Source organism: Artemia franciscana, chromosome 6 (genome assembly GCF_032884065.1).
Source record: "Artemia franciscana chromosome 6, ASM3288406v1, whole genome shotgun sequence".
Classification (NCBI taxonomy): Eukaryota; Metazoa; Arthropoda; class Branchiopoda; order Anostraca; family Artemiidae; genus Artemia; species Artemia franciscana.
Genome location: NC_088868.1, coordinates 1,828,940 through 1,856,749, shown reverse-complemented (window position 1 = coordinate 1,856,749; position 27,810 = coordinate 1,828,940). Strand labels below are relative to the sequence as shown.

At 34.1% G+C, this 27,810-nt stretch overlaps 1 protein-coding gene across 2 annotated transcripts in view; it reads left to right on the top strand.

Annotated features, from left to right (window-relative positions):
* LOC136027899 (carbonic anhydrase 2-like) overlaps positions 1-27,810 on the top strand; it is a 48,619-nt gene that overhangs the window by 8,214 nt on the left and 12,595 nt on the right. For both annotated transcript variants that reach the window (XM_065705330.1, XM_065705329.1), the window contains 4 exons: positions 2,074-2,124; positions 13,678-13,842; positions 16,070-16,208; positions 19,508-19,613. In XM_065705330.1, the coding sequence (XP_065561402.1) occupies positions 2,074-2,124; positions 13,678-13,842; positions 16,070-16,208; positions 19,508-19,613 (461 nt within the window). The remainder of the gene's footprint in view (positions 1-2,073; positions 2,125-13,677; positions 13,843-16,069; positions 16,209-19,507; positions 19,614-27,810) is intronic.

Below are 27,810 nucleotides of genomic sequence, written 5' to 3'. Positions count from 1 at the left end.
AAAGAATTTAATGCCCAATTTTCTAAGTTTTTGACATAAATATTTGCCAGTAGCCCAGATACGGGTGATCCCATGGATAACTCATTTATTTGCTGATGAAAGGCTTTGAAGGCAAGGAAAGCTGCCGAAAAAAACAAGATTAGATTGAAAACTTGTGTTTAATTATTTTGTACTGTTTTGTTTGAATGAATTTATCATCTCGCATGATTTTATTTATCAGTCCTAGTTGAACATCGCTGAAGTAAGGATGTTAGGGCTGTTTTAAAAAAGCTTTTTAAAAATATTTTTAGTACTAATTTTTACATTTTAATATAAGTTTATATATATATATATATATATATATATATATATATATATATATATATATATATATATATATATATGTATATATATATATATATATATATATAATATATATATATATATATATATATATATATATATATATATATATATATATATGTTTATTTTTGTTGCTCTACTCAAGACAGCCATTGGACATAGTGCCAAAATTTTCACTGAAGTGAAATCCACGGTCTTGGAAAAATTTCCCTATTGTTTTCAAGTTGTGTTTGTTTCAGAAATTTTCCACCACCCATTCTAAATTCTGAGTCCAGTATCTCGTTATTACCGTCTCTAAATGGCAGTGATTAATTAGCATAGATTTGACAAGCTTCTGACACCCATCCCCCCTTTCTTCGATTCAAAGTACATTTTTTGATAGTTGCTGTATTTTCTTTACCGCTGCGAGAAGGGAGCTCATAGTTGAGCTCAAAAAGGGAGCTCAAACCACCCTCAGTTGACAATAGCTGCCTAATGTAATGATAAATAAAATTTTCTAAAACAAAATCAGTCATTAAGTAATAAGAAAAGTGGAAACCCTTAGTTAGAAAACCTAAAAGTTAGAAAACCTTTTCTAAGCCTCAGTGAAAGCTCATAGCGAACTGCTTCTAAAATCCCCTCTTACCTAAAGTGGCAATGTGCTAAGTTTTGATTATTACCTTTTCTAAGCCTCAGTGACAAAAGAAGCTCATAGCCGATCAACTTCGGAAATACCCTCTTGTCTAAAGTGGCAAGATGTTGAGTAAGGCAAAATGTCTGTCGATTTTTAGCTCGGAAGCCTTAATAACCCTTCGATTAAAGAATTATCAATGAAAATCTGATTATAACAATTAGATTGAAATTTGTTTGTTCTACCTTTGTTTTCTTTTCACGATCAAATGGTATATTCTTGACACAAGATATGTTCAAAATTTTAGTCTTTTTTGTAAATGATTTACCTAATATGGTACTGTAATTTATTTTCCTATTTTTAAGTAATGTAGGATATTATTTTTTTTGTTTCTGTTCTCCCTTTTTCTATTGCAGAAGATAAATTTGAGAGGAAGTCAAAAAATTTCAATTTTTTTTTTATTTCAGTATTTGCCTCACCCTTTTTGTGTCTTTGGAAAATATCAGATCTGTGCATTAATCTAATATTAAAAAAAAGATATATGAAGCTATATCCTACAGTAATGTTTCAGAGACATAATTTAGAAGGTTAATGGATGGATTTAGAAATAAAATTATTTTGCAATCAAATTTAAATGTGGCTCAGAAACAAAACTACATTTGTTTTTGCTAACCAGCCATTTCTCAGTTTCTGACATGTAACCAATTGATTCTGCTATAGAGTCTTCCCTCTCTTAACCAGGGAACTATGTAATAAAGGGTTCTATGTAAACTGTTTGAATATTTTACTTATAGGTTTCAGTGACCGTTCAGGAATTGAACTAAGTAGGCTAATTAGTAAGAAGTGCACGCCTCTCTAAAAAAGAAACTTCATTTAGCAGATCAGGTGTTTTAGCACACAACTTTTTGTTTAACTTAGCTTTTGCATTTTTGAAGACCAATCATTCATACAACAATTGCAAACTTCAATCCTAATTACGACTCTCTCCCGTTTAAAAAATAAATACCTAACAAGGATTCCAACAAGGGGTATTCGAACCATAACAAGGGCTATTCGAGCCATTTAGAGTTCCATTTTATCAATTTAAGACTTATATTTTAACCGTTTAAACTTCTTTGTAGGTACATGTGGTGATGATCATGGTTTGACCTGGGATTATGATGGAGAACACGGTAAGTTCAACAAAGAATATCTTGTTATGCTTTTCTGTTATAACATTGAACTATTAATCCTTAGAATCAATTTCAGGTTATATACCCTCCCTGTCCTACCCTTCACAAAGGATTTGACTGCTCATTCCTTCCCTTAAACAAAATAGTACGGTGGAATTAACATTGTATCTAAGTTATAGAGCTTACATCCCAAACGCAATTAAGCAAATCAGAGACAAGCCTTTTATAGACTCCTCTCCTCTTTCATATCTCCTCTAAAAAAAATACATTTTAAGTCCTCTTACTACTCTCCAAAACTCCGTGGAAGTTTCAACTCTATCCTTAAAAACGTTCCCAAAACATTGCACGTAAGGTAATTTGAAACTCAGGTGAGCATAATACATATTGATAAAACCCTGTGCAAACTGTCTCAGGAACACTTTTTGGGATACCCTGGAAAATCTTTTCTTAAGAAACGATCTCTAAGTGTTCCCAATTAAAATCAAAAATACCTGATTTTTCTTCTACAGTGTATTTACAAGCAATGATCCGCAGGGGGTTTTGTCAGCCCTGAATGCATACTAAGTACAATTTTATATTATTTTGAACTAAACAGCCATCCAAAGTTTTTGACCTTGTATCTAAGAGAGTTATGGGGGCACCAAGGAAAAAAATGGCACAGAAAATGGTCTGGCTACTCTGCAGTCACGAGCAGTCACTAAAAAGTGGACTGTAAATTTCTGTTTCCAATCAAGTGAGCGAACTCACAAGTTTCTACGGTCACCCTTTCCAGAGAGAGAGTGTAAAAAAACAAGGGAGACACATTGTTCATTACTAAGCCCATGCTAGTACGTTGACTCTGGTAGCATACTTCTTTTTTTGTATCACAGTTGAAGTCATATCTACACAAATACCTGTTGTCGGTTACCTGTTTTTGCGTTGTCGTAGACAGGATCTGAAGCAAATAAGTCAATAGGATAATCCTTACCGTTTAAGGGCAAAATGATATCATTTTTATCAATTCTTCGGACTTTAGAGTTTGCCTTTGTCACAATTAATCTAGATAGCTGGCTGTTGTAACTCTGTATATTTTCAAGCGGGACTAGAAGATGACAGGTGATTTATGGCCAAAAGAGCTGGGAATTAGGTGGTCCCTCAGAGCTTCGTAGGAATAACAAGCCTTTCTTCTCAAGTGTTGACACTAGAAGCAGCTTTAGCAAAACAAGACGAAAACTTGCTGGAATTTGAGGATGAATGTCATTTGTCCATTCACAAGACAGGCATAAAGATCGAATAATCATTACATATCACTTTAGAGGCCTTTCGAGATGGCCCAGGACGCTAAAAGCAGCAGAGGCAAAAACGGAGAATAGCTTCCTACAGCTTCCAGATTAGTAACACTACTCCATTAAAAATGAAGGGTAGAAACCTTTGATAGAACTCTAGGACAGTTTTGAATGCCACCCTTTTTACTGGTATTTTGTTGACAATAAAAAAGTGTGAGAAACTATTTGGTACTGAAACTAGATGGCATAGTAGTAAAACATTGTAATGGCATGTTAATATTTGAGAGGGAATAGTAAATTTGGATTTCTCTCTATTTAAGATAGGAATTAGTGGTCAGGAAAGAATTGGGCAGACATTTTGAAAGTGTGTTAAATCGAGGTACAGTTGCAGGAAAAGACATAGAAGAAAATGAAAAAGTTTGTGATACCTTGTATGTGAAGGAAGATTTGTTTTGTGAGAAAGAATTAGTGACATTAATTAAAAAATATTAAGGCTCCAGGTGCTGATTGTGTGGTAAATAAGTTTCTTAAATACGGTGGCTCTGAGGGTAGAAAAAGAGACTTAAGAATATGAATATAATTCTTAAAAAAGAGAAATACCAAACTATTTTAGGAAAACTTTAATTAAACCAATGTATAAGAAAGATGATAAGAGTGAGTGCTGTAATTATTGAGACGTTAGTCTGGTCTCTTTAGGTAGTAAATTACTTGGTAATATGATACTTTTTAGACTGAGAGATGCCATAGACAAAGTTTTAAGAGAAGAACATTGCGGGTTTAGAAAAGTTAGAGGATGTATAGGCCAAATTTTCATTCTTAGGTTAATAATCGAGGAGTGCCTTATTTTTCAAACATCTTTGGTCTCAGTTCTATAGACTGTGAGCAAAAATTTGATTCTGCTGATATAACAGCTTTAGAAAAAGTCTTTTCCTTGTATGGTATACCGGACAAACAGATTAGAGTAACTTGCACTATGCACGGGAATAACGCTGCTGCGGTTAAGGTAGGAAATGAGGTTAGCAACTGGTTTTGTATTAAATCAGTAAATAAGAAGGGTTGTGTTCTATCAGCTTTTAAATGGACTATTTTGATGGACCTTGTCTCAAGAAAAGCAGGAAAGACAATGAGAGACTAAAGAATGAAATGGGTAGGAAAACCTCTCCTGGATTTCGATTATGCTGAGGATTTAAGCATCCTAGATAAAAGTTTGAGCAAAATGAATGAACTTTTAGAGGTTTTGCAAGTTCAGAATGCTAGAATAGGTTTGAAAATTAATGTTGAGAACGCTAGGTCGAAAAAGCTAGGAATTAGTGAAGATGAATATATGATGCTTGGTAACGAAAATATTGATCAGCTGGGCAGCTTCACTTGCCTTGGTAGTATAATTAGTAAAGACGGAGTGAGCAGTGAAAATATTAAAAGTAGAAAAGACAAAGCTCAGGGTGTTATTCCACAGTTGAAAAAGGTTTTAAAGAATAGGAAGAAAATTCCGCAAACCAAGATTAGGATAGCAGTCAAATATGGCTCTGAAGCATTGGCGCTCCGAAAAGCGATGAAGATTTACTAGATATTTTCCAGTTAAATTGCCCATAGATTGCTTTGAGTACCAAGCTGACTAACCTTATTTTAACCAGTAGACTGTAAGAAAAATATGATTCAATCCCGCTTTCTAGGCCTATAATAAGAGGAAGGTTGAGATTGCTAGAGCATGTTCTACGAATGAAGGATGACAGATTGCCGAATATTGTCCTTTTTCGCCAACCTTCTATGACTAAGCGGAAAGCAGGTCGTTCTCTTCTAGGGTAGGAGGATGTCTTATAGAAAAATTTAAAGGAAATGGGAACTTTCTGGGAGGGATTGAAGAGGGAGGTTGTCACTTCCTTTTTCAGAAATCAGCCCCCTAAGAAATACAAGCCGTGACAACGACCCCATAAGCCTTCTTAATAAACCTCTGAAACAGAGACCACGTGCCCGGAATGGGGTGCTTTCAGGGGACTATCATAAGTTGAAGGAAACAGAGCTTTCTTATGTTTAAAAGTATATTCCGGATACCATAGAAGGTTTCGTATTTCACTATTATTTTTTTGTAAGATAAATGACAGAGAAAGCTAATCTGGTAATTTAAAATAGGTATATGAGTATTTTTACTCAGATTCGACAGAAACCCGGTAAGCTCCAAGTCTCCTTCAGCCAGAAAATCTTTGAGTCAAATCGCAACCTAGAAAACTAATTTCTGGATATACCCATGCCTCTTGTTTGACTCTTATACCTATTTTAGGAAAAAAAGTACTATATTTCGTTAAAATATTTTATCATATACCAGTAGATGATTTAAGAAAAAACTATAGAGAATAATTGGAAAGGCGATGAGATCCTTAAATTTTTCCGCCACAGTCGGGCCCTATCCCCATCCTCTGCTCAAGTGTCTGCTGAGTGCTTACAAGGCCACACCCAGTCTGTGTCAACTGGATCTAGTATGTTTAGTTTTGGTGTATGTGCTACCGGGAATGTCCAAAATCTGGTTAGTGTCGACATTCACCAGTGAATGTCCGAAATTCTATTTTCTCTACTTGAAATCAATTAGCTGTGTGAGTCACTTTTTTCAGTCCTATGCAAGTTATGATGGTAAAAGTTAAAGTTAGGTTTGATTAAATTAGTTTAGGTTTGGGTAGAGTAGGTTAGATTAGGGTAAATTTGATAATAAATACCAGAAATGGGGTTAAAGCCTAACCTAACCTTACCCAACGTTACTAAGCCTAACCTAATCTAACCAAAGCTAACGTCTCATCATCATACCTTGTGTTTAATTGAAAAAGTTGATTAGCGACACTAAATAAATGGAAGCAGAAAAAAACATATTTCGGACATTCACTGGTGAATGCCGACATTGACCAATTTTTGGACATTCACAGTAACTAATGTGTAAAGCATTTATTAGCCTTTATCTTATAGCTGCATAGTGTGATAATTGTTAAATATACTATTGTTCAGATCATTTGGACGTGCGTCATTGTGCACTGATTAAATTTAACTTATTTTTATGGTTGCTCTAACATTTACTCACTACTATAAAAAAAGCTGTTAAGAAAGTTTTGGGTTTTTTAAAGATGAATATAATAAAATTTTATGCCTTAAACTACTCCTTACATCTTTTAACATGAGTGAACGAATTGATAAAATTGTTTACATTTTGCCTTTTATTTACAGCCTAAAGATTTACAACCCTACTACTGTCCTTAGATTTCACGATAAAAGTGTAGTTTATTTATATTTGCTCTTTGTTTTTTTTTACTTGAATCTTCTGGTTTCTTTGAGCCAGTAAAAAAAAAAAAATCCCTTGAACAAATTTCACAAAGAGAAGCCAAATTACCCTGCCCTTTTTAACACATTGTTGTGTTTATCTGTTGTTATTGTGTCGAAGTTTGTGCCTGTTGTGCCAGTTTAAACCAACCGGATTGGCTCTTTTATCCGAAATCTGGATTGGCTCTTTGGATTATGCCAATCCAAACCAGATTGGTTGTTCTGCATAAAATCTTAAAAGAGAAAGTATTTGGAAAAGTTTTCGAATCACAATATTTTATGCGATCCAAAAAGAATCAGAGTAGGCTGTTACAATCTTAAAAGAAGAAGCAGATGAACACGTTTTGGAGTCACAACATTTTATTAGTACTAGAGGTAGTACAACCTGCAATGTTCGGACACAGGTTGTATGTCAGTGTAAACATAAAGTAAAAGATAATCTTAAATGGATGCGATAAACTTCTATCGTTTATTTAAATGATTAAAATGTATAGTCTGTCTGACAGTGGCGCCACATAAAAAAAATCCTTTTTTATAATATCCTGGCGAAAAGTACACTTGAATTTCATTGGTTTGGCTCTGTGATCTATTTTCGTGAGCCATTTTAACCAGCAGAAGTTTTATTTGTCAATCATAGTCCTGGCTATGTTAGAGAAACAAACTGGTCAGTCTTTTTAATTCCCTGTTGGTTTTAAGAATCTCCTATGTGGAATTTAAACCAGTAAAAAGAAAAAAAGCTAAACTATATTTGGTGGGTCTTTGCGTGTGAAAATTGAAGCCATTATAAATAACAAGAGGTTTTTTAACAAGAGGTATATTATTTTATTTGGTCTAAATGAGTATTACACATTTCTATTCTTCTTTTTCTTATTTGGACTATTACGCAAACGTCTTTGTAGAATCTCAACACCAAATCATTTTCGGGGTTTTTCTGAGGTCTAACACCAGGTCCTGTAATACCAAACCGGGAGGCAGATCAATCCCACTACGATACCGCAGGAAATTTAGCTGTAAATGTTAAATATATATCTAGTTCCATATTATAAGGAAAAAATGAAACAGTTCGTGGTAACGAACTGTAGGTAAAGAGCAACGTGGCTAAATAGTAACTAAAACTCTAAAAAAGGGACATCAAAGACTACAAGAACAAGAAAATTTACCTGAATTTTGAAAAAAAGGAGGCTACCCCCCTAAAAGCCAAGGAATTTCAATGAAAATCTCACCTTTCGATTCAGCTTGTCAGAGAACCCTCTATTGAGATTTCAATCTCCTATTTTTAAAACTTAGAATTTTACATTTTTTGCCAAAAGAAAGGATGCATCTTTATTTGTTTGTTGTTGTTGTTTTTTTTTTCCTTGGGCCAATCGTATCAAACCAATAGCCCAAGAACATCGCGAGAAGCCTCATTTGAACTCAAATTTGAAATTCTAGTACCCCTTTTAAGTGATCAAAAAGATTGGAGGGCAATTACCCCCCTCCTACCATCTTGCTTTGAGGTTTGATTAAAATTATATTTCATTAAAGTGGTTCAATTAAAACTTCGGAAAAGCTATTTTGATCAGTATAGTTTAAGGTCCAATAACTATGTATTTGGAGAAAACATGACCCCCACAGCCCCTGGAAAAATGTCTTTAGTTATGACGTTTAGGTTATGAAACTATATGAAATTTACTCATTGTTTACGCATAGTATTATCAAGGGGAGCTATGCAAAAGTCTTGTGGGCGGGGAGAGCGTGAATTTTCTTCCCGGGAGATACTCCGGGGGACATTTGCTATGGGGAGAGAAGTTTCCGATTGGGAGAAGAACTTTTCAGGAGGCATTTTACACCGAGTGAATTGGCCAGAAATCCCATACGAAAATATTATTTTTTGTCTTACTTTCTCTTTCCTCACTAAATTTTGCATGTAGAGATGTTAATGGTAATTTTCCGAGGTAAATTTTCACCAGAGTGGATCTTTCTGTTCAGACGGATTTCCAGGCATCAAAAAAAAAAAAAAAAAAAAAAATCAGACAACAAGTTTTTTGAGACGAAAGTAAGGAGCAACACTAAAATTTAAATGATCAGAAATTATCACGTATAAGGTTGGGTTTGTTCCCTTCTCAACACTTCGCTCTTTACGCTATAGTTTGACTTTTTGTCCCAGTTCTTTAAGAACTACTCATGAAACCCAACGGCTGGTTATCTAGAACAATATGAAACTTTTTTAAAAGTACTATAAAATTCTAGCGTGAAGAGTAAGGTATTGAAGAGGGGACAACCCCAATTCATATACTTGATAGTTTTGTTATTTTGAAGTTTTAATGTCTTTCATAAATGTCAAGTTGAAAAAAACTGTTTTTTAACTTAATCACTGGATATAATAGTCCATATGTTATCGATATAAAATATTTTAGGATTGTGCTTTCTGATGATGTCGCATTTTACTTAGGAATAAGCCATATCTGGTCTTAGGTCTGGACATCAAGTTATCAGAGCAGTTACCATTTTAAGGCGGGCCTACCGCCATAGAATTCAGAACATAGACTGAACGCCGTGTAGTGTAATTCCTGCTGTTTAGTTTGAAGGTCATATGTCTAAAACCATATTTAATATACTGATATCGAAACTTACCTGAGCTGTATACAAAAACAAATGAAGACTAATTAATATTACCTGTTGGTTGGGTTTACTAACCTTTTCCAGGTCTTTGTCCTTCTGATTTATACGTTCGAGTCCTGGGCCCTGTTAAGAGGCTATATTGTCAAACAAAATACCGCTGTATACATGTCCTATGTTAGTTAATTTTTTCAGGTATTTTCATAACTACGAATTCAATTGTGTATGCTAAGTGGTTAAGATACGTCGGCACAATTTTTCATTCTAAAATTGTGCCGCTCCTTTCAAGCATGGTTATTGTAAAAATCCATGATACCATGGCAATTTTGGCTGTGGTTTCAAAAGGAACCTAGTAATAAAAACAAACTCTAGTCCACAGCAACTTAAAACTTAAAATATGGTTTGGAAAAAAAACTGTTAAGTAAAGAAGGATCGTCAGGTGATGCTGATTCAGGAGCGGTAACTGTTATTTTATTATCAAATTTTCTCGGAAACAATACGAAAATTTCCAATTAAAGCCAGGAACTCTTCAAAAATGGCAACCGATCAAAATCCAAACTGCACCATTAAAACACCATCGCCCAAAACCCAGTAAAAAAAAAAAAAAAAAAAAAAAAAAAAACAGTCTCCCATCTGGAATAAAAAGCAAAATCAGTTTTTTTTCGGATGGGAAGCAGTGAGGTGTGTCCTTTCTTTTTTTTCTTTTTACTAGAGGTGAATGTACGGAACAAGGACACATAGAATGTTGAGTGAGGGCTCATTTCAATGGTAGTCCCCATTTCTGGTGCCATTAGTAAGTAACAGAAGAAATCATCGTTTAAAATCATCACAGCCATCATAACTAAACAATTAAAAATTAAAAATCTGAAAGGAAAAGGAGAATCAAGCTATGTTGCAGGATGAAAGCATTTCTAGAAAAAAATTAATAATTGATTTATAAAACTATTAATTGCTCATTCAGAAATTACATTTTAATACAACTAAGTTGAATTTTCCATAACAAGTTAAACTCACTTTATGGAAACCTCTATATAGAACTCATATCTATTTGTATATGCTAGTATTACAGGTAAAATTTGCTCCGTAAGAATGTATAACGTAAAATAAAGTCTTAGCTTCTGCTAATCTAAAAGGTTTTGCCATGTTTTAGGAAAGTTACATTAGAAATTGTTTTGAATATTTATAAAACCACACAACGATACATTGCTGCACCCCGCTGAGGCTTATACATTTTTCGTTTTCTAAATATCCATTTATAGGCTGTTGCTTTAATTTGAGCTCACTCTAAACTAATTAAAATTGATAATCTGATTATCTTTTGAGGAATAGCAAAATAGCTAAGTTAAAGTAATGATCGAATTCCTCGAATGTTTTTTTCGTTAATATTTCTCTTATTTTGTGAACTATAAATTTATATTTATCACTGTAAATTTTTTACCCCTTCTTTCTACGAGGGTAATTATAAAGAAAAACTATTTTTTCAATGGGCAAAATAGAAATTAAATTTAAATTAAGGACGGCCCGGAGGTCCCCACTCATTGTTCAAATGCCTGATTTAATCGTTTTGTTTTTTTGCCTATTATTTACCAAGGACTATCTCTAGTTAAATCAAACATTCCCCCGTATAAGTTTTGTATTATTTTGACTTCGCTTGTCCCTTGCTTATTTTTATATTCTGTGCTACTATTTTTTGAGAACAAATACAAGCACACCAATACAAATGGAACAAGTTAAAAGCATAGATGAGAAATGTTAGAAAACCCTAATAAACAAGTCGGCTCAATCTGGCAAATAATATTATAAATCAAAGCATTGAAAAGAAGAAAGAACAGAATCCAACCTTGACAAACACCTGGCTAAATGCTGACCTTTTCTGTAAAATTAAATAAAAATCTAGTTTTTTTATTAACTGAAAGTAAGGAGCGACATTAAAACTTAAAACGAACAGAAATTACTCCGTATATGAAATTGGTTGTCCCCTCCGCAATCCCTCGCTCTTTACGCTAAAGTTTTTAATTGTTTCAAAAAGTAGAATTGTGGCAAAGAGTCAAACTTTAGCGTAAAGAGCGAGGGATTGCGGAGGGGACAACCCATTTCATATACGGAGTAATTTCTATTTGTTTTAAGTTTTAATGTCGCTCCTTACTTTCAGTTAAAAAAACTATTTTTTTTTATTTAATTTCTGGACGTTTTTGAATTAATACATGTTTGATTTTGGCTCTCCGTACATAAATTATAAAAATGAAATTTGCATATTAATTCTTTTTTTGGCTAAATGGCTTTCTCTAAGTTTTGATCAGATGATTTTGAGAAATAAGGGGTGGGGAAGTAGGCCTAGTTGCCCTCCAATTTTTCTGTTACTTAAAAATGCAACTAGAACTTTTGATTTTTAACGAACATTTTTATCAGTAAAAAATATAAGTAACTTAAGAATTAACTTACGAAACAAACTTTTATATTCTTATATTTTTGATTATATATATGAGGGGGTTTTTCCCCCCCGTTAGTACCTCGCTCTTCACACAAAATATTCAGTTTTGTCCCAATTCTTTAAGAATGACCCCTGAATCAGAAAGACCGTAGAATAAATAGTTGAAATTACTATAATTACTTTAGCATAAAGAGCGAAGTATTTATCTCCTCCTAAATACCTCGTTCTTTATGCTAAAGTATTTTTAGAACCCCTCATATGCGTAATAATCTCTGTTCGTTTTAAATTTTAATGCTATTCCTTACTATCAATTGAAAAACCCTTTTCATGTTTATATTTTCTTTGTTTTTTATAATAGTAATGCTAGAAAATCCTGTGCCCTTTTCATTGAATTTCTCTTCCCCCATGAAATATTCCTCCAAGGAAAGATCCTCACACATAGCCCCCTCCCCTCAACCCCACACCCAAACCAAAAAATCCCCCTGATGACGTCGGTACACTTCCCAATAACCATTACTGTATGCAAACATAGGTCAAAGTTTGTAACTTGCAGCCCCTCCCCCAGGGACTGTGGGGGAATAAGTCATCCCCAAAGACATAGTTATTATGGTTTTCGACTATGCGGAACAAAGTGGCTAGCTCAAAATTTTGATCCGTTGACTTTGGGAAAAAATGAGCGTGGGAGGGGGCCAAGGTGCCGTCCAATTTTTTTTGGTCACTTAAAAACGGAACTAGAACTTTTCATTTCCGTTAGAATGAGCCCTCTTGCAACACTCTAGGACCACATGGTCGATATGATGACCCCTGGGAAAAAAAGCAAAAAAAAACAAAAAAAACAACAAACAAACAAATAAACACGCAACAAACAAAAAATACGAAATTCCTGATGAAATATGAAAAATATGAAATTCCTACTATAGGGTTCTCTGATACGCTGAATCTGATGGTGTGATTTTCGTTAAGATCCTATGACTTTTAGGGGGTGTTTCCTCCTATTTTCCAAAATAAGGCAAATTTTCTCAGGCTCGTAACTTTTGATGACAAAAACTAAATTTGATGAAACTTTGAAACTTTTGATATATCTTTTAGCATCGAAGCCCCGTTTTTTAGATTTTCGTTTACTATTGAGCTGGGTCGCTCCTTACTACAGTTCATTACCACGAACTGTTTGATTGAGAACGAAACCTTTACATAAGGTATTAATACCATACTAAAGTCAATACGAGACTCCATTTGAAAATATAACATCATATATACAAAAATTTAAAAAATAAGGGGACAGTATCCCACCCCCACAAACACTTGACCGATTGCTTACATTTCCTGTCAACTGGGAATTAAACTTTAATGTAAGATATCAATTGCTGCATCAGATCCATAGGACGTTAATGATGGGATAATATATACCAAGGAAAGTCAAAGAATGCCAAAGCTAAGAATGTGAAACGCTTTCGAACGCCTTATAGAGTCCTAAGGACAAAATTAGTTTCAAACAATCAACTTATGTCAGCTATATATTAACATTTGCATATCTTATTTACCAATGGTTCAAAATCGTTGGTACCAAATACGCATTTATTGACACAGGTACAAATACCCTTATTTGCAGGTTTAAATTTAATAAGAATCATCTCACTCTTTGGCGTATAATTACCCTTCCCCTTTTTTGATATTATTCTCAGTTTTTTTTGTGACCAATAAATTTGGTAGGTAACAAAACGACATGATTGGTAGATTTTTTTTCACCTACACATTGTTATAAAAATAGGTTTTAGAAGTTTGTTACTAACTTAACTATAATTAGATGTTTGTTTGATTATATAATAAAAAGTTTCATCCATGTAACCATTACAGCACGCGTTGTTCCAAGGTTAATTTATATGTTTAGATTGATTATTCTTTGCGAAGTGAAGATGATATTTTGACTTTGCTTAAATTTGACAACAATGTCATTTTCAGGTCCCGATCACTGGTACGAAATCCAAGCTTTATGTGGAGGAACAGAACAATCGCCAATAAATATAGCTACCTCTTCAGCTGTGGCAGCAGATTATGAATCCATTTATATGGAAAACGGTGATGCAATACCCAAAAAACTCAAAATTGCTAACAATGGCCATACAGGTGTAGTTTTCATTTTGTTTGGTCATATATATATATATATATATATATATATATATATATATATATATATATATATATATATATATATATATATATATATATATAAGTCAATTCTCTTTTTCTCTTTAATAGTCCTTAATAAGTTTAAACCAGTCTGATATTGTTTTTCAGCTTATTCTCCTACAATGTTTATGTTCTTTGTGTGTAATTTAGCCCCATTTGAGTCAACAGTGCCAAGTGAAACAGTAAAAAACTACGTTGAATAAAGAATAGGAAAAAGGAGGAAGATAACAACAAAAAGAAAAAGTGGGAAAAATATGTACTACTGCTCCTACTGCTAATCACCTAAAGCATCCTCAAGCTGCCTAAAGCAAACCCAGCTACGCTCCTCTCGAGTGCATTCAAAGCTTCACTCTTTACCATCTCCTATAAAATTCCAATTTTCTGAAATCGCCTCTTATGAATTCATTCCATCCCGTTTGAGGACAGCCTGCTATTCCCTTGACTTCAGGAGGAAGTAGTTAGACGCTCTTCGTATACTGCAGGTGCCCTCTAAAGGCCGTTGTGGCGACACCAAACTATATCGAAGAGTTCAGGGTATGGAACTACAAATAAGAAGCGACTCGGCTTAACAATAACCGATACCCTAAAAAAGGTATTTTGATAACAATTACGGATAAATAATAAAAAAAATGGATAATTGTGCTGATTCCATATATGTAAGTTTCACCAGGTTTAGTGTTACCTATCAAAGGCTAAAAGCCAGGGAAAATTTGCCTGCTCTTCATAAAAGGGGAAACCGGTCTTAAAAAAACAAAATAGTTGTAATGAAAATTCACAGTTAGATTTGGCCCATCAAAGAACCGCTACTGTAGAGGTTTCAAAATCCAACCTGCAAAAATGTAGAATTTAGAATTTTTTGCCAGAATGCGTCTCAGGGATACGTACTTATTTGCTTCTTTTGTACCTTTTCCCCAGGGGTGATCTAATCGACCTTGTTATCCTAGAATATCGAGAGAGGGCTCATTCAAACAGAAATTAAAAGTTCTAGTGCGCTTTTTAATTGACTTGAAATATTGGAGGGCAATTAGGCCCCCGTCCAAGCCCTTTTGTCAATATCATCTGATCCAAATTTTGAGACAGCCATTTTGTTCAACATAGTTGAAATGCCCAATGACTATGTCTTTGGATATGAAATGACCCACTATAGCCCTTGGGTAATGGTCCTTAAGTTATAAGACTTGTATAGTATTTTTTATGGGTAAGTATGCATACACATTTCAAATAGAGGTGGGGGGAGGCAAATTTTCTGCTGAGGAAATTTTACATGAAGACAAGTTTCCATTTCGAGGGTAGTTATCAGGGAATGAATTTATAAGAGGAAATTTTGTACTGGGGGAATTTACGAAATTTCCTAAACAAAATTCTTCATATGTCTTTCTTTACCTCTACCGATTCAATTTTAAGCGTTAAGAGGTTTAGGATAATTATCAGGGGAATTTTTTTTATCGGGATTTAATTGTCTAGAGGATATACCCACTGAAAGGAGGTATTTTTCCATGGAGATGGTGCCAGATATCCTGGCATTACATGGAAAACGATGAGAAACAATCTCTTTTTAAAAAACTGAAAGCTAGGAGTTACTTTACAACTTAAAACGAGCATACATTATTACGCTAATGGAGGGAGGAGGGTTTCTACTTTCTTAACCCCTCAATTTTTATGCTAAAGTAAAACTGTGACCTAATTCTTTTAACTCAACTCCTTAAACAGAAGGTTCATTTAACTAAAAGATTGAGAGGCCCTTTAAAAGTACTGAATAACTTCTAATGATTTAACCAGTTAGTTCAATATATAGGCTAGCGAATTCTGATAAAACTACCATGACATTTCATATCCTCTGGCTATTAGACCGAATGTCCAAAAATTCCTAGTGTCCCAGTCAATATGTTGTTATAATCTGACTAGTTATGCCTGATCATACTTCTCATGCTTCACATTCCTTTTTTGATAAAGAAGGAAACTATCTTACAGAAAAGGAGTCAAATATGATTATTTTGTTATATATTCAATAAAATTGTATTTAATATTATCCTAAATTGTAGACTGGGAATTTGGAACCCCATAACCTTCTGGTTATCACAGACTTTTGAATTGAAATTTTAAGTATACAAGTGAATTAAATTATCTTTTTCATTTATTGTATTATTTTTTAATTGTCTTTTAGTTGTTGTTTCAATGGACATGGAAAGAAAGCCATACGTATCTGATGAGGTTTTGAACACAACTTTTAGCTTTGCACAAGTTCACTTTCACTGGGGGTCAAGTGTTTCAAATGGTTCAGAGCATACATTAGATGGTAAAAGGTAACATTTTAGGTTAAATGGTGACAGAGAGGATAAGAGATTTTGAAGAGACAACTTGACTCTGTACAAAGTCAATTTCAACAGAGACAAGTGTCTCAAAAACTTTAGAGCCAACGTTCAACGTTGAAAGGTAAGTATTTAGGTAACATAGTAAAGGTTAGAATAGTATCAGGTTTGAACCAAACACTTCCCTAAATATGGCTTCGCTTCAATTTTAATTTGAGCGCCTCAAAAGGTCCAGAGCACTAAATTGTGGAGGGCAATTCCCAAATGCACATATCATATACAAGGGAAAACTATCATATTAAAAAAGATTGTCTAATTTGTTGTTGCATTTTTCAAAATTCGGCAAGTCCACAAAATCAAGGGCTGTTAGTATTTTTAGGGGGGCACATTCTCATTGTTATCTAATAATAAGATCTGGTCCCCTATTCACAGGCATAGCTTTAGGCTGTCAGGGAAGTAACTACGCCAGATAAAAACCCATTGGCTCTTTTCCATAAGACGTCGAAAGCTACACGAAGCTAAGTTTTGGCCTAAAACAAAATATTTTCACTCCAACTTACTGGCTACTCCCCCCAGATCTACTAAAAATAAACCCTTAGCTGCGTCCTTTCCGAAGCATTAAAAAAAGGTGACACATTTTGAAGACCTGACACTTAATAGGTGTCACCTTAGGTCATCGTATAGAAATCACTTCTAAAATTTAGCGGGGAGCCATCATTGGCACCCCTAAGAATGCACTTGTGATTAGTTAGCCTTGTTTTAAATGGGAATTGTCATAAAGGGCCAAGGGCTATTGGATGAATATCCATACCTTTTTATCTGGGATTTTGTCTCTGGGTAATGATGTCTAACTTATTGGTATTTTGCAATATATTTACACTTAATATATGGAATAGTAAGGGTACCCAGTGACTTATATTTAGTGGCAAGTGCTATTTAAAGTAGTTTAGGTGCTATTTATTGTTTTTCAATAAATTTACACTTAATTTATGCGATAGTAAGGGTGGTCAGTGGCTTATATATAGTGGCAAGTGCTGTTTAAAGTAGTTTAAGGGCTGTTTATAGTTATGTTTTCAATATATTTAGCCTTAATTTATGGAATAGTACGGGTGGTCAGTGGCTTATATTTTGTGGCAAGATCTTTCTAAAGTAGTTTAAGTGCTGTTTATTGTTAATTTTTCAATATATTTACGCTTCATTTATGGAATCAGTGGCTTATATTTTGTGGCAAGAACTTTTTAAAGTAGTTTAAGTGCTGTTTACTACTTTAAAGTAGTAAAAGTTAATATATGCTTGGCTCTGAAGCATGGACACTCCGAAAAGCAGATGAAAATTTACTAGATGTTTTCCAGAGAAATTGCCTACGGATTGTTCTGGGTACCCGGCTGACTGACCGTATTTCAAACAGTAGGTTGTACGAAAAGTGTGGTTCAATCCCGCTTTCTGGGGCTATAATGAAAGAAAGGTTGAGATGGCTAGGCCACGTTCTACGGATGAAGGATGACAGATTACCAAAGATTGTCCTTTTTGGCCAACCGTCTGGGGCTACACGGAAAGCAGGTCGTCCTTGTCTGGGTTGGGAGGATGTCATAAATAAGGATTTAAAGGAAATGGGAACTTCCTGGGAGGGTGTAAAGAGGGAGGCTTTAAATAGATTAGGTTGGAGGAGGAGCGTGCGTAGCTGTGTTGGCCTCAGGCGGCTTGGTGCTGCAGTGAGTTATTAGTAGTAGTAGTAGTTAAGTGCTGTTTATTGTTAATTTTTCAATATATTTACACTTCATTTGTCGAATAGTAAGGGTGCTCAGTGGCTTAAATTTTGTGACAAGTGCTGTTTACTGTTATTTTTTCAATATATTTACACTCCGTTTGTGGAATAGTGAGGGTGCTTCGTGGCTTAAATTTAGTGGCAAGTGCTGTTTAAAGTAGTTTAAGTACTTTTAAAGTAGTTTTTTTTAATTAACCCAACTGGACTAGTTTTAATAGTATTTTCGGTCCTAATTCAAATATTTCATTCTCAGATTGAAGTTTTCTCTAGTAGAAGACAATCCGAAAAACGTCCCTAGGAAGAGACTCTATAAAAGAAACAGCATTGCAACAAGAAATTAATCTAGCCCTTCCTGCCCCACTACAAGTAAAAGTGTTAGCATAATCTTTAACTTTACACTGAACCTTAGGGCTAAAAACTCATAAAATTTAAGAAGGAACAAAATGCACTTTCCAAAACATAGGGGAGAGGGAAATGCTTTTTGTTATCATTCATTTTCTCAATGATAAACCTTAAGAAGGGATTCTCCAATGAAAGTATAAAAAAATAATTTCTTTTCTTGAAGTTGTCTGAGGTGTGCCTTCCCTCGCCTCAAACTTCTCCTATAATGCAGAACATTTATAACTGCATAATTCGCTTTCAAGGCTTCAGGCATCCCATCCCTCTACAAAAAGATTCACTGACGCAATTGTGATAACGTATATGAATGAAGGAAGCTTCCGATTAATCGACTCAGTTAAATATATTTTACAAATAACGCAAAAAACCACCTATTCTGTATATATTGTAAATATGTTTAAGGACAAAAGAACCACCGCACCTCAGTAGGGCCTTTGAAACCAAGACGTTATATATAAAAGGTAGGCATTGAGAGATTATAGTAGTTGGAACTCTTTTATTCTCTCTTCTAGTAAAAAGCCTTGTAAGTTTATGATTCTATCGGAATGAGGCCCATCCGGGTTCCGTGGGCCCACCGATTCAATACAATCAACCTTGGTAAAAAAAAATGATCCATGACTGCTCATCTTGGAAAAAATATATAGTTTCTATTTTTTTTTTTGATAAGACTTCAAAATTTCCTTCTAAAATATGGCTGGTATGTTAAGCATGTTGATTCATTAAGATATTCTTTAAACGCAAATAAAAACCAGTTACAAATATTTAGGATCAGTGTAAAAAAGCTGAATAATTAATGGATATAAAGTTGTTAAAATGGACTTTTTTTTTTCAAATGTTTCGGTTTCTACTGACAGTGCTGGCTTATTACTAATTGTCATTAGCATAGATGACTAGGTAAAGCCGTCAACTTTTATCCATTTTCAGAAAAAAAAAATAAAAAGATTACAACAATTAAAGTACCTACAAGAGATAACCAATAATGGACGCATTTGCAACTTATCAATCATTTTTTTTTGTCCAATACCAGGAATATTTTTATGCCTAAAACCAATGTTTCCTTTTATTATTTTCTGTGTCCCAAGTATTTTAAATCATTTGGCTGAATTTTTGTGATTCTTTTAAAATTTAGATTCCCAGCAGAAATCCATTTGGTACACTGGAACACAAAATACAAAAGCCTATCAAGAGCCCTTGGAAAAACTGATGGTCTGCTGGTGCTGGGAATTTTCGTCATGGTATGAAAAATGCTAATTTTTCTTTACATTTTTTACATAGCAAGCTGGCAAGTAAAGTTTTTCTTGGAGCGATAATTAAACGGAAAAGGATTGCAATTTTTGAAATAACACAAACGATGACTAAATTCCATATACGGTAGGAGACAAAATAGAAAAAAGCAAACATATCATTTTTTTCGGGGAGGGGGAGCAGGTCTTAAGGCTTCCTGTATAATTTGTTGAAGTGTAGGCTTACAAGTTAGTGAATTATGTTTGGATAGTTTTTTTTGACCAGTAGTTTGATGCTAAGCACGTTTTGCATGGGCATTCCTTGGGATGAAACTTGCTAGTAGTTAAGGGCAACTTTGATGTGGTTGTGGAAGTAGCTAAGCTGCCTGACCGCGATGCTTTAGGATGGTCTGATCTTGTAAAATATAATATATACGTAGTGAATCAACTCGAGTTCTGGGTGGGCAGGGATGTTTCTTACAAACTTCATATACAAACACAAAAAGAGAACAAAACAGCTCTGAAAGTAAAAAGGACGGTATTTGTATGATATACGCCCTGCCGCTCAAGTTGTTCATTCATTGACGCATTAAAGAACCGGTTTTTTTCGTTAGTTTCTTTTAGCTTTGTGTGAGTCAAGACAAAGTGAAGTGACAGAACGGATGTTAAATTTATGATTTAGGACATATGTTTGCCCATTAGGGGATGGGATAAAGTATTTTGACAGTATGAAGTTAGAATACAGTTCTTACTATATAATATGCAGAATAATTGTACCTAACATAATAGGCATGCAGATTCTCTATACTTTACCTCTCCCCCTCCTAATGTGCAAATATGTACCCAAAGTTTGTTTCTGGTATATTTCATTAGAATTGAGCGTCAGAAAAGTATATTGGAAAAAAATTAGGTAGGGCGTATTTCAGATTCTAGTGGCATACTAGAACCTGAAATAGGTTAACTAGGTTTTTACCAAAGTAAGACAGCGATGAATCGGATTCTTTTTAGAGTTAGACACATATGAAGTGATAATTTATCAAGATCCATTTAGACACTGACACTACTATCAGCTCACAAGTAATATGCTATAGTCTGAAATAGATAAATTTGGTTTTTGCCAAAATAGAGGGAAATGAATCAGATTCTGTTTAGAGTTAGAGACATATGAAGTGAGAATTTGTCAAGATTCAGTCAGACACAGAAAATACTACCAGGTCAAAAGTGGTATACTAGAGTCTCAAATAAGCAATTTTTTTTTTTTTACCAAAATCAGAGTGAGATGAAACTGATTCTTTTTAGAGTCACAGATATATGATGTGGAAATTTAACATGATTCAGTCGTCCACCTACATTACTACTAGCTCACAAGTGGTATATTAGAGTCTGAAATAAGTGAATTAGGTTTTTTACCAAAGTCTGAAAGAGAAAGAGATAGATGAAATGAAATCGTTTTAGTGTTAGAGACAAAAGAAGTGGGAATTTTGGAAGATTCAGTCAGACACAAACACTACTATCGGGTCACAAGTGGTATACCAGAGTCTAAAATAAATTAAATAAGTTTTTACTAAAATATCAAACAGTTCGTGGTAACAAACTGTAGTAAGGAGCGACCCGGCTCTAAAATATTGAATTTTGATACCAATAGCTACATAAAAAGGATCTCATTTTAATACTGATTTTGAATATATAAATTTAATCAAGATCAGTTATACCCAGCAAAAGCTAGGAGCCACAGAAAATTTGCTTCATTTTAGAAAAAAGGAGGAAACACTCCCTAAAGGTAATAAAATCTTAAAGAAAATCGCACCATCAGATTCAGCGTACTAGAGAACCTTACTGTAGAAGTTTCAAGCTCCTATATACAAATATGTAGAATTTTGCATTTTTTGGCAGAGGACAGATCACGTATGTGTGTTTATTTGTTTTTTTTTTTTTTTTTTTTTTTTTCCCAGGAATGATCTTATCGACTGAGTGGTCCTAGAATGTCGCGAGAGGGCTCATTCTAACGAAAATTAAAAGTTCTAGTGCCCTTTTTAAGTAGCCAAAAAAATTGGAGGGCACCTAGGCCCTCTCCCACGCTCATTTTTTCCCCGAAAGTCACCAGATCAAAATTCTAAGATAGCCATTTTATTCATCATAGTCGAAAAACCTAATAACTATGTCTTTAGGGACGACTTACTCCCCTGCAGTCCCCGTGGGAGGGGCTGTAAGTTAAAAATTTTGACCTGTGTTTACATGTAGTAATGGTTAGTGGGAAGTGTACAGACGTTTTCAGGGGGATTTTTTTGTTTAGGGGGGGGGAGATTTGAGGGGAGGGGGGTAATTAGGAGGATATTTCCATGGAGAAACTTCTCATGGTGCAAGATAATTTCAATGAAGGGGGATTTTCTAGAATTATTTGAATAAACAATGAAAAAAAAAATATGAAAAGTTTCTTCTACTGAAAGTAAGGAGCAACATTAAAACTCAAAAGGAATACAAATTATTACGCATATGAGGCGTTTATCTCCCTGTTATACCTCACTCTTTACGCTAAAGTATATTTAGTAATTTCAAATATTTATTCTACGGCCTTTGAGATTCAGGGACAAAATTTAAGCTTTAGTGTAAAGAGCGAGGTATCGAAGAGGGTTGAAATCCCTCATATACGCAATAAAAACATACGAATATAGAAGTTCGTTACGTAAGTTAATTCTTAAGTTACGTATATTTTTTAATAATGAAAACGTTTGTAAAAAATTAAAAGTTGTAGTTGCTTTTTTAAGTAATCATGAAATTGGAAGGCAACTAGGCCTCCTCCCTCGCTCCTTTTTTCTCAAACTTTTCTGATTAATTTCAATTAATTAATATGCAAATTTCGTTTTAATTATTTATGTGCGGAGAGCCAAGATCAAAACATGCATTAATTCAAAAACGTCCAGAAATTAAATAAAAAACAAGTTTTTTTTTAATGAAATTAATAACGATAAAGTTTCTTACTGTTTTAAAAATAGAGTTAAGAGAAACAGTTTAACTTTAGCATAAAGAGCGAGGGGTCGAAGAGGAAAAGCCCCTTTCATATACGGAGTAATTTCTGTTCGTTCTAAGTTTTACTTTTGCTCCTTACTTTTATTAAAAAAAACTTGTTTTTTTATTTAATATAGAAAGTAAACAATCAAAAACCTGGGTTTTAAATGCCAAACGAAAATATTGAAGAAAACTGATAATACGAATATTTCGAGAGAACAAAGGCCTCTCTTCTTCAGCGCCATTTGGGATTTTGGAGGAAAATCTCAGTTTTAACCCATCTATATCAGAAAAATCCACACTTTCGAATCAGAAACTTCTTTCACTTACTGCCCTTTGGAACGGGATTTCTTTTTACTACCATTATAGGGGCATTTCTTATAGACAGAAATTTGAGTTTTCAAAGGGCGCCCCCTTTTCGCCAACAGAGGCTGATATCTTCATGGAAAACCTTTGAAGAAAGAGCTATTTTGTAAACTTTTTGTAAACTGGAATTTTGGGTGTCATTTTCAAGATGATATTTTTATTTATTTAGTGACAGTTTTATTTTATTTTATTTAGTGACAAATCTCGGGAGACTTTCATTAACTTGCTTAAATCCTCGAAAAAAAACCGAAATTTACTCAGGAATCAGAGGTAGAAAGAAGTCTTCCTTTCATAGATGTCCTGGTTCACCAGAATGATACATGGTTCAAGTTTTGAGCATACACAAAATCTAAACATAGTCACCGTTACTTAAATTATTCCTCTAATTAATTTTCTACTGTGAATAGAGGAGTAGTCACATCTCTCGATGATAGAGCATTGCAAGTATTTTCTCCAAGTTTCCTGGATTCAGAGCTTGACCTCCTTAGAGATATTTTATTTGGGAATGGTTATCCAATAAGTTTAAAAAATTCTGGAATTGCAAAACGTATTAAAAAATTATCACATAGTGGTAATTTCGAGCCAACCTGGCTGAGTGGTTTGCGTGCTGGCGTGCGAATTCTGTGTCCAGGGGCACGGGTTCAATCCCAGTTGTGAACAGTTATTTAGTTTGGGATGGGGGTCATTGGCGTGACTTTGTAAGCTCAGCCAGAGTCGACCCAGCTCTAAATGGGTAGCTGGAGAAATCTGGGGAAGGTAAGCAGGAAGTGTGTTTGAAAGCAAAGGATGGTTGACCCCCCCCCCACGGCACTTCCTGACTGATGGGCCATGAAACGGAGATCAGCACCGTAGGTTTAGACCTTAAGGGTCTAGTGCTGTCTTACTACTACTACTATCACATAGTGACATAGTAAACGCAAATCAAAGGGTAAATCCAGTTTATGTTGGTCTATCGTACGTTAAAAGGGTATTGAACCACGTTTCCAAAAATCTAAAGAAAAATAATATTTACACTTACCATAGACCCAGAAAAATTATCAGTTACTAAATTTACCAATTTAAAGACCTTATCCCAATAGGTTATAACTCTGGTGTGTACAGAATTCCTTGCTCTTGTGGTCTTTGGTGCATCAGAAAATCTGATTAACGACTTATGGACAAATTAACTCAGCACTCTTTTTCATTTACAACACCCTTAAAAATTAGAAAAAAAACTGAAAGTTTCTCTGCCCTCTCACAACACATATTTAATTATCCATACTGTTTTCCTTAACAAAGCTAACTTAATTTTTCCATCACAAAAGTATTGTCAAGCACTACAGAAAAGCACTTAAAATTTAGAAATACCAACATTTAGGTCTTGCTTTAAACCGGGATCCAAGTTACTTAAGAATACATGAGTAGTATTTCGGTGTTCTCAAAAGAGCAGCCGATGATTGAGTAATCTCTGAAATAAACGTTGAACCACTTTCCCAATCACATAATGAAATATATCGGCAACCCCATAAGTCTCAAAGAGAATCCCCAAGAAATGAAATGGCTAAATCAGAAATCAGGTGACTTGACTCTCCCATTTATTTATTTGCTCTTTCGTTTGTTTGAGGGAAATAATTTTTTTTTATTTCTCAGTTTTTCGTTAGTATCCACCGATGCCAGTTCATATTTGTTTGGATTTTGAGCGAACTGTCGATATTGGCGAAACACTAACTTCATTGTTGTTAGGTAGTTGATTTTAATTCTTATAATATTTCGTCGCTTATTGATTTTATTTATCTTGAGTTTTTTGGCAGTTTTTTCATTTGTTTTTAATTGGTTTTCTTGTACATTCTACCTTTGTTTATTAATTTTTGCTTTTTTCTTGATTATAAAATTTTGATCTGGCTGAAGAAAAAAGACTGTTTTTCTCTCGAAAAATTCACTTTCTGGGTTTTCTTCAGTATTTTCTTTTGGCCTTTAAAAACCTCATTTTTTGTCGTTTTCTATCTTTATATTATGGCAGGCCAATATGGTTTAAGAAATTGTGATTGTCTTACCAAAGTTAGAGAAGAAAAATTTGGATTCTTTTTAGAGTTAGAGATATATGATATGGAAATTTACTAAGAATCAGTCAGACACAAACACAACTATCAAATTACAAGTGGTATACTAGACTCTGAAATAAGTGAAATAGGTTTTTGCTAAATTCTGAGAGAGTGATGAGTCTCCGCTTCTTATGTCTCTAATTCCAGAGAAATCTGATTCATCTCTCTCAGACTTTGGTGAAAACCAAATTTATCGGTTCAGACTTTAGTATATCGCTTGTGAGTGTCTGCAGCGTCTGTAATTGTCTAAATCTTAATAATTTCCCGCTTCATATGTTTTTAACTCATATAAGAATCTGATTCATCTTTTCCAGAATTCAGTATAAACCTAATTCATCTATTTCAGACTCTTGTATGCCACTTGTGACCTAGTAGTGGTGTCTGTGTCTGAATGAATCTTTATAATTTTTCACTTTATAGGTTTCTAACTTCAAAGAAATCTGATCCATCTCTCTTTGTCTTTTCTAAAAACCTAATTCATCTATTTCAGACTCTAGTATACCAAATGTCAGCTAATAGCAGAGTCTCTATCTGGCCAAATATTGATAGAATTTCACTTCATACGTCTCTAACTCCAAAAGAGATCTGATTCACCACTCTCAAACTTTAAACAAAAACTTAATTCACCTATTTCAGACTCTAGTATATCACTTGTGAGCTGATAGTAGTGTATGTGTTTGAGCAAATCTTGAGAGTTCTCACTTCTGTTGTCTATTCAAATACCACTTCTAATGGACACTAATATCTTTACATTACTATCATTTCCCAAGTGATAAACGAGGGTCTGAAATAGATGATTTATGTTCTTACCACAGTCTGAGATAGATGAATCAGATTATTTTCTAGAATTAGAGACATATTAAGTGGGAGTTTATCAAGATTGTTTCAGGCACAGAATCTAATAACAGCTTACAACTGGTATAATAAAGTCTGAAATAGGTGAATTTAGTATATACCAAAGTCGGAGTGAGATAATCAGTTTGCTTTTTAGAGTTTAAGACATATGAAGTAAGAATTTTTCAAGATTTAGTCAAATTCAGACACAGCTACCAGCCCAAAAGTTGTATACTAGAGTCTTAAATAGAAAAATTATGTTCTTACCAGTGTTTGACAGAGAGAAAAAATTGATTCTTTTTAGAGCTAGAGACATAGGGAGTGAAAATTTATCATGATTCAGTCAGACACAAACATTACTACCAGCTCAAATGTGGTATATTAGAGTCTGAAATAAGTGACTTAAGTTTTTATCGAAGTCTGAGAGAGATTGAAACCAATCATATTTTTTATTGAGTTACAGACATATGAAGTGGAAATTTATCAAGATTCCTTCAAACAAAGATACTACTATCAGCTTACCTGTGGTATACTAGAGTCTGAAATCAGGGAATTAGGCTTAGACCGAATGGTGGTTTGAATAGGCATATTCTTGGCTCAAAAACGTGGCATTTTCATCAAAAGGTCTTAGAAATAAACAATTGCAAGAACTGTGTCTCTTTTTTCTTGCCTATGCGTCTGTTACAGCAGCAGAAGCGTAGTATTTTCATAAGGAACACTCAAAAATGCCTCTTAATATGCTTAAAATTGTCTTTAATTTCAACCCATTCGCTGAAAATGGTTGCTAGGGTTCTAACCTTTCTCTAAATCATGGTTCTATTTGCTTGTATTTTATCCTATATAAGCTTTTTTCACGTTTTATTTTTTCTGTTTGTTTATTTTTAAATTTCTTTTTCTGTGTTTTAATAATGTTTGTAAATTTGTTTTCAATTAATAATAGTTGCAAGTAAAAAAGACTTAATTCTTTAGATTTCTTGTTTCAGGATTAAACTTCAATAGGTAATCATTTATCTAATGAAATATCCAAGGCTAGTGCTGTGTTATATCTCATTGATTGAACAGCTAACTCAATTTGTGTAGATCACCTTAGAAAATTAATAACGCTCTAATAGGAAGGTGTGCATAATAGACCAAAAATCAATAGGATTGGGATATTTGTGGTCTCATGTACAAAGGGTTGAGAAACTGCAAATCATTTAATCACTTAGTACATGGGACAGTAGGTTTGCCTTGCATACAATAGGTTATCATGTAGAAAGTGCTCCTCGAATCACAATATTATGAATAGATTACTGGTCCAGATGGCTAAGGCTCCAGTCTGGTCATCGGGGGAAATCATTGGTCTTATATTCAAGTCCTCATGCGGACCAAAAATTTGTAGATTATAATGGTTCAGTAAGAAAAAAAACACCCTGAAAGAAAAGACTTCTTAAATTATTATGCAACATGCCATGTGTGTGTCCTCCTTGGTTACAGGCAGAGATTTCCCAGGGACCCTTAAAAAACAAGTCACGTGTAAATGCATCATCTTTAATACTGGTTAACGATCCCTACTACGTAAGAACTAAGGAAATCATGATCTAAAAGTCATAAAGAAAATGTCTTAAAAACCTCTTCAAATGTCATGAAAAAAAGGTCTTAAATAAAAATGTCTTAATAAAACTTCCCCGTTTGGCTAGTGGACTCTAACACGTCCTATTACGTAAAAATAAAAACTATGATATAACTAATACACCCTATTCAATAAAAACCAAAGTAAACTCTCCTTATTAGTTAATTAGCACCTGTACCTTTAGAAAACAGTCCCTTTTACGTAAGGGTACTATACCGCTACAGATGCACGTGTCAAATACAGGCGTGCGTAATAACATCTTGAGGGACTAGTAGCTCCTATTATACACTCTCAATGTACATATTTAAAA